Below are 7,822 nucleotides of genomic sequence, written 5' to 3' on the forward strand. Positions count from 1 at the left end.
CGTGCACCTCGTCATAATAGCTAGTGTCGTTATTCTTGTCTTAAAAAAATATATTATGTTAACAATGTAGTGGCGTATGATGACTAGATCATCGAAATAAACCTTATACATGATGATGCTAACGACCGTCATGACTGAACATCATAACAAAGAAAAAATAAACGATAAAAATAATGAAGAAGAATGATGAATGATGATGATGATCACCGATGATGATGATGGTGAACGATCATGGTGATGATGATGATGATGGTGGTGGCGGTGATGGTGGTGGTGGTGGCGGTGATGGTGGTGGTGGTGGTGGTGATGATGGTGATGGTGGTGGTGGTGATGGTGGTGGTGGTGTGACGTGAGCGTTAAGGGAGGTGTGGCTCAGAGAGCAAGCAAAGCAACATGATGAGAGTCACGTGTATGTGCGTAATATGCTTACCTGACGCCTGCTTGTTGCTTAACAAATGCACAGTGCTGTGGGAAAATGTCACAGCTGCTGAGCATGATATCGTGTGGACGTGCGTGTATTCTGCCCCTTCCATCATGCTCGTTGTCGCACGGAGTCGGGTTGACTCTGCTCAAAAGCATATGCGAGGAACCGAGGTGGTGGTGAGAGGAATGGAAGGGATCCATGTGGTGCGCTGTGTGTGCATGTGTGCATGTGTGTGTGCGCGTGTGTACGTGCATGTGTGCGCACACAAGCGTGCGAGCATATTTGCACGTATGCAATTGGTACGCATTCTGCCATCAGGTGAGGGAACGCATTCAATCTCTGGGAAAGCACCGGTCGTCGTCAACGCACCCCCGTGCGTGCTGCGTACGTACATGGTCTCTGTTGCGGTGAGATAATAGAGCACTAGCTCGTCCTCGTGTAAGCGCTCGCTCACATTCACAAGATGCGGCTGGTCCCTGTCACCAGTCGAGTGAAAGGAGGGGGAGGGGAGGGGAGAGGAGGAAGGGGACAAAATGAGAGGTGTACATGGGGGAGGACCACACGACTAATCAACAAGAAGCATGTCGCACGCACACACTCACACACACACACACACACTCACTCACACACACACACACTCACTCACTCACTCACACACACTCACTCACTCACTCACACACACACACTCACACACGCACACAGAAGCACACACACACACACACAGAAGCACCATACTTTGGTCCGCTGACGCCAACGGCGCCGTCGCCAGTTTCGTTCAGGCGAATTCCCATCGACTGGAGTGCCTGGACACAGCGCGCGCGACGAGAGAATGATTTGTGGACATGACAAAGGTGAACCCCCAGACACAGGCGAGTGGCAGTGTCAACATTATGGCATGTCTGAACGAACGTGCGCACTTGCACATGCACATGCACTTGCACATGCACTTGCACATGTACATGTACATGCAGACAGCTCATGAAATCGCAGCATCTGATGCAGAGCGACACACTGCAGTCACACCTCCTGCCGTGCGCGCTTGATAGCATCAGCCTTGGCCAGTTTCTCGTCCCACGACGCCGTCAGCTCTGAAATCAGCTTTTGCGATTGCTCTATGCACACACACACACATGGTGGCATTGTCGACATTATGAGGAGAAGGGTTGAGCAGACACACGAGCTAACAAAGCAGTGATGCTCGCATCCAGCTCTCATTCAATTCATGATTGCTCACTGCAGGCCATGGTACTCACCGAGTCGCGCCTTCAAGTCCAGCACTGCTCGCATATGCAAACCAAACATTAGACAGGCAGCGAGCATGATGGTGAAGATGGTGATGAAGGCAAAAAGAGGAGGGTGTTGAACGTAGCGTTGGTCAAGAATAAGACGTCATGCGCGAGTATGCAATCAGAAAAAAAAATTCATCTCCAAGACAGCGTGTCCCCCACGCGCATAATGATTATGCACACACCTTGGCTGTCATCGTGCTCAGCGGCAGCTGGCACAACCGCCCCGTTTGCTGACGTAACGTTGCGTTGCATAGGGGATGCAGCAGGGTGTTGGTGCTGCTGCTGCTGCTGTAATTGCTGTTGCAGTCGCAACACCTCTTGCTGCAATTCACGAATCATCTTTGAGGTTGGGTCCTCGTTCACAATCGCCTGTGATGTGGACACGTGAATTTACGAATGCGCATAGAGGAGAAGCGGGCGGAGGTGCATGTGTGTGAGGCACATGCAAACATTTAAGCGGCACCACAAGCTTGTACACGCTTTTAAGCCTGTCGCACGCACACACAAGCACGCGCGCACACATGCACACATGTACACAGGCATACACACAAACTCACACACGACCACGTGCACGTGGTGGCATCGTGGATGAACGCACCTTGCACACAATCTGCTTGGCGCGGTCCGCATATCGCAACGTGCTGACGGCAATGAAGTGGCAGTTGTTAAGTGAACACACACACACACACACACACACACAATGTAAGCATTTGCACAAGAATTGGCGAATACCCTGCACACTCGTGCACATGCGCCAATTGCAAGTGCCATACACCATCCCACATGCACCCACACCTCGCAAACACACGCGCACGCGTCGCATACTCCACGCGTACCTGAGTGTCTCCTCGTAGTTGATATCAGCCGGGGAGATGGCTGCGATCATGGATGTCTTGCTGTTGCCGCCAAGGCTTTCCTTCAGCAGCCACGTCAGCACACTCTCCCGGTACGGCACCAGCTGTGTTCGCTTCCTCCGCCCTCGTGACGCCTCGCTGCGGTCTGCCAGCGCCGAGATCACCTGTGTTGAGGCGAGTGGTGGCGGTGATGGTGGTGGCGGTGGTGATGATGATGATAGTGGTGGACACAGGGGTGGACATGAGCTGCTGGTGAGGATAACAGCGAATGATGATTCGGAGAGATGAGTAACCATACATGCATGGTGGTACTCAAACACACACACACACACACGCACACACGCACACACACACACACACAGTGCTTGAACAATCCCCTTCATCACCACCGACTAATTCATCATCACCACCACCACCACCACCACCACCACGCCCCAAACCAGCATCATGAGCCCCCGAGATCCCACCCGACCTTGCCGAGTGCTGTGAGGGAGCGATTGATGTTTGCGCCCTCCTTCAGCCGAGCGCCGCGGGCACCAGTCGACGTCACACGCTCGCTGCCAGCAAGGTCGACAAGATTCAACTTGGACACCTGGTAGTGATGGTGACCGTGGCGGTGGTATTGCGTGGTGATGATGATGACCGTGGTGGTGGTGGTGATGACCGTGGTGGTGGTGGTGACAATAATGGTGGTGTGATGAGTTGGAAGAGTGGTGGTACTCCAAGCGGCGCTGTCCATGTGCAACTAAAGCATTGAACGGCGCATGCGCAGCTTACCTTGCCAGCGCTGCCATTCCTCTTCGCGTGTGCATCGTGCATGGTCAGGATGATGCTGAAGACAGCGTGCGATCTGCAGTGAAGGAGACGACAGTACAAGCACGTGCGATGCGAGACGAGTGTGAACACAACACCAAGAGCCAAGGCAGCAACGAAAACAACGACGAAGACAGCACGCCGCCTGCTGGTACCACTGACACAGCGTGCAAAGCTCAATCAAGCAGCTGACAACACTGAAAGGGGCAGCAGCACACAACGTAATGGGGCTACGAACGCACCGTGAGCTGCGGGCGTTCATATTGGTGGCAGCGACCTTCCTGCCGCGATTGCCAGCTTCAATGTGCTGGCTGATGTCATCGTAAGAAGTGACCTGGTTGGATGAAGAAAGATGGGGAGGGGCATGTGAAGCAAGGAAGGGAGAGGCATGTGAGCATGGTGAGGCGGAGGCTATGAGGGGCTGTGACACTGATTGTGTATTCACCCGCAACACATGAAGGTGCAAATAGGACGCACACACACACACACACACATCTCGCCTCGCATACGCATACGTGTGCACACACACACTTCCACAACCGCAAGCACATACATGCCCTCACAAACATCCAGGTGCAGCACTGACCGCGAGCTTTGAAAGGTCCTCGACATATGGGCCCGTGAGCGGATGCTCGCGCACTTTGAGGGACGTGGTGTTGGTCGGGTTGAGCAGGTCCCATACGCGCTCGTTGTAAATCTCAAGGTAGCTCACCTCCACAGTGAACTCGCTTCATGTGGCACATGCGTTGTATTCGTGTGAGCGTTGTGAGATGTGCATCACAGCACATGCGCACACATACACGCATTGTCGAGCACAGAGGCAAGCATATACGCGCACACACACGCAACCACGCACACACACAACAGAGCACTCATACATGCAACCAACTCAACGCATCCACACACACACGCACGCACGCACGCACGCACACACACACACACACCTGTTGCTGCTGCTGTGTTGGGTTTGGATGCGTTGGAACATCTCCTCGCAGAGCCGCGGGATGATGCCAGCCTCGGCTCCTGTTGCATTGTCGCCCATCATCGTATATGACTTGCCTGCAGGCACGGAAGGCAGGCAACGTACGTAGCACAACAGCAAGCACAACGAAGCATGCACGACATCGAGGGTGAGAAGTTGGTGGAGAAGGGAGTAGTGTCCCCTGTCCAGCACAAAGAAATGTTCACCGCTCAAAAGGGAAGACAGCAGCACAAGCCCGCTGCTTGCGTGTGTTGCAAATGGGCACGCCTTGGAGATGAGCGTCATGTGAAGGTCGCACCTGCACCGGTCTGGCCGTATGCCAAGATGCATGCATTGTATCCGTCAAAGGCGTGGTTCAGCAGCGTCTTGCCAACGTCTGTGTACACGGCGGCCTGGTCCGCAAACGCAGCGCGATCGTCCTGCTGCGGAAACCAAACATCAGTGATTTGGGTAAGCGACCGAGTGTGGCCTTTGGAGGTGGCGATGGCAATGGCGGTAGGGGTGGTGGTCGAGCTACGGCTGGCTGAGACGCATGGCTGGGACGCTTGCGCTCGCCAGCCACAGTGTTACTTAACACGGCACGACACAACACGTTACACGACTTGGCACGACATGATACACGACACAGCACACAGCTATCAGCACTCACGGCGTCGTGTGACCAGTGAGAGAAGTCAAAGGCAAACGTGTTCTGCTGCTGGTTGTACGGGTTCTCAATCTGGTGATCCCAGTGGTGCATGCTCATGTGAGGCAAGCACATACATGTCTACCGGAGCAACCATACCCACGACGACAATTTGATCATACACACATGCACACACACACACACATGCACACACACACACATGCACACACACGCACACACATGTACAGACACACACACACATGCACACACACATGCACACACACACACATGCGCACATATGCACACACATACCTGCGTCACGTTGTCCTTCATGGTGACGATGCACTTTGCGCCTCGCTTGCGCTCGCGGCTGTTGAACGGCCGCACACGCACGCACACTTTGACAGACGATGCGCCATCTTGCAGAGGCATGGTGCTGTGCGTGGCTGCCCGCACCAGTGCGTTTGTGTCTGCGCCTGCTTGGAGTGTTGTGGTGCAGCGAGTGTGGAAATGGAGCCCACTCGCAGTCCACCAACAGCCCACCACCACCTTTCACGACAGCAGGGTTAGCAACAGCATCCAGCGTCCAGCACCCAGCACCTAACACCCCAGCATCAACCCGAACCGCAGCACCACCACCACACGTCGTGTGTTGCACGACCAACACCACAGCACAACAAGCAAGAGAGACACGAGTGTGACTGGTTCGCAGTTGTTGTCGTTGTTGTCTTTGTTGTTGTTGTTGTTGTTGTGGAGGAAAAAGGAGGACAATGACGAAGAAGACACAGCGTGGTGCCGGCAGTGGTGGTGGTGGCGGACAGGGGAGGCGGAGGAAGAAGAAGGAGAAGGAGAAGTTGGACTTTGGGGCGTCAGGGTGGCCAGCATGGTGCCAGCAGCTGCTGAGCGTGCAAGAAAAAGTGGAGTCGGTAGCTGCGTTTCTCAATCGCCGGCATATGGTCTTGGACGCGGACGTGATTGCCCGCACGGCAGGATGTGACAAGCACGACATTGCTCGCATCGTCGCAAGTCAGTGCGCTCATGCTCTGTGTGTGTGTGTGTGTGTGTGTGTGTGTGTGTGTGTGTGTGTGTGTGTGTGTGTGTCCATGTATGTGTGTGTCCATGTATGTGTGTGTTTATCTGTCTTGTCTGTCTTGTCTGTCTGTCTTGTCTGAATGTCAGCCTGTCTGTCTGTCTTGTCTGTCTGTCTGTCTTGTCTGAATGTGAGCCTACCTCTCTTCCATGGCTGAGACTGGCTCTGTACGTCTCATCCCTCCCTTCCCTTCCCCCTTCCCACGTACACACACACACACGCACGATTGTTGTCATGTCTGTCAGTGTTGCCGGAGCAGCTGGAGCTGCGGTGGAAGACGACCATTGCTAACAGCGCTGACGACAGCTATGCGGGCTTCATGGGACCTCCGACATCATCCTCATCGTCCACTACCCACCCAGCAGTGAGTGTCGTCCTGCACACGTGCACACACGCGCACAAACGTCCACAACTGGAAGCCACTGACGATGCCTCTCGCTCATCATTCACCGCCACCATCGCCACTCCCTCTTGCCCTTCCATTGCCACACCCACGTGCGCTTGCTGCAGAGGCCAACACCGCTGCAGCTGGTGCCAAAGATGAAGCGGCCGTTCACAAAAGGAAGCACCATGGCCAGGCAGCGTGCCCTTGTCACTGCAATGCACAAGCACATTGCGAACCAGCACCAAGAGTTCCTCGACGCTATCAGTGAGTGTGTGCAATGGCCGCGACCACGCGTGACCTGATGTCGACATCGACATCACCACGCACATGCATACGCAATAGACACTTGCGTGGCAGCTAGCTGATAACACACATGCACATGTGCTCCACTCGCGTGTGCAGGTACGCTCGGGGGCAGAGATGATGATGACGCAGCGACACGGGGAGCCCCATCGGACAGCACCGCTGGTGACCTCACGTCTCCTGCTCAGTTCCACCCCGACTTTGACCTGTCTTCGCTGCCACCACCACTGCCAGCTGTTGTGGAGTCGATTGAGGAACAGGAGAAACGCGAGGCCGAGGAGAGCAAGACAGCGAGCGTGCAATACACCAACTACACGGGCGACTACAGGGCTACGCCACCAGCCCAGTTCGATCCAAAGGTGGGCGTGTGTGTGTACGTGTGTGCGTGTGTGCGTGTGTGCGTGTGTGTGTGTGTGTGTGTGTGTGTTTCTGTGTGTGTGTGTGTGTGTGTGTGTGTGTGTGTGTGTGTGTGTGTATGTGTGTGTGCAAATCTGTGTGCTCGCTTACGGTGCCCTCTGCTCTGTCCGCCATTGCGACCAACAGGAGATCCTAGACCACTTGCTCCGACTTCCCCTCGCAAAGGTACGACGAGCACAGCCACTTCCACTGCATCTATTTTCTGCTGCTGCAAGCGCACACCTACCTCAATCACCACACAGTCTCATGCACGAATCCTCACGCGACCATACAATCACCCACCACACCACCACACCATCACACCAACCCCCCTCCCAACCTTTTCCTCTCCGCACAGGGCCATTCCCTGCACGTTGAGACGCTACCTGCACGTGCACCCGTCTTTGGAGAATTGGAACGCCCTCTCCCATCTCCGCTCCAGCACACACTCGCAGACCTCGGCATTCAGCGCCTCTTCTCCCACCAGGTGGCGTGTGTATGCATGCGTGTCTGCGTACGTGTGTGTTGTCTGTGTGTGTGTGTGTGTGTGTGTGTGTGTTGTCTGTGTGTACGTGTGTTGTCTGTCTGTGTGTGTTTGTTTGTTGTGTGTGTGTGTGTGTGTGTGTGTGTGTGTGTGTGTGTGTGTGTGTCGTCCGTCCGT

General features: G+C 54.7%; 2 protein-coding genes across 2 annotated transcripts in view; one reads left to right on the forward strand and one right to left on the reverse strand.

Moving 5' to 3' along the window:
* Positions 1-5,419, reverse strand: part of PTSG_01597 (uncharacterized protein) — a gene marked incomplete at both ends in the record, with an annotated part of 7,639 nt that extends 2,220 nt beyond the window's left edge. The window contains 16 exons of the mRNA XM_004997520.1: positions 431-565; positions 817-900; positions 1,160-1,227; positions 1,448-1,536; positions 1,678-1,701; positions 1,896-2,082; positions 2,312-2,354; positions 2,550-2,731; positions 3,040-3,159; positions 3,345-3,417; positions 3,623-3,714; positions 3,967-4,108; positions 4,325-4,439; positions 4,661-4,781; positions 5,012-5,080; positions 5,300-5,419. Of these exons, the coding sequence (XP_004997577.1) occupies positions 431-565; positions 817-900; positions 1,160-1,227; positions 1,448-1,536; positions 1,678-1,701; positions 1,896-2,082; positions 2,312-2,354; positions 2,550-2,731; positions 3,040-3,159; positions 3,345-3,417; positions 3,623-3,714; positions 3,967-4,108; positions 4,325-4,439; positions 4,661-4,781; positions 5,012-5,080; positions 5,300-5,419 (1,664 nt within the window). The remainder of the gene's footprint in view (positions 1-430; positions 566-816; positions 901-1,159; positions 1,228-1,447; positions 1,537-1,677; positions 1,702-1,895; positions 2,083-2,311; positions 2,355-2,549; positions 2,732-3,039; positions 3,160-3,344; positions 3,418-3,622; positions 3,715-3,966; positions 4,109-4,324; positions 4,440-4,660; positions 4,782-5,011; positions 5,081-5,299) is intronic.
* A 338-nt stretch (positions 5,420-5,757) lies between these two features.
* Positions 5,758-7,822, forward strand: part of PTSG_01598 (uncharacterized protein) — a gene marked incomplete at both ends in the record, with an annotated part of 10,516 nt that continues 8,451 nt past the window's right edge. Inside the window, 6 exons of the mRNA XM_004997521.1 lie at positions 5,758-6,013; positions 6,323-6,441; positions 6,588-6,726; positions 6,865-7,124; positions 7,309-7,347; positions 7,520-7,648. Coding sequence (XP_004997578.1) covers positions 5,758-6,013; positions 6,323-6,441; positions 6,588-6,726; positions 6,865-7,124; positions 7,309-7,347; positions 7,520-7,648 — 942 coding nt within the window. The remainder of the gene's footprint in view (positions 6,014-6,322; positions 6,442-6,587; positions 6,727-6,864; positions 7,125-7,308; positions 7,348-7,519; positions 7,649-7,822) is intronic.

Source organism: Salpingoeca rosetta, assembly GCF_000188695.1.
Source record: "Salpingoeca rosetta unplaced genomic scaffold supercont1.3, whole genome shotgun sequence".
NCBI classification, from domain to species: domain Eukaryota; class Choanoflagellata; order Craspedida; family Salpingoecidae; genus Salpingoeca; species Salpingoeca rosetta.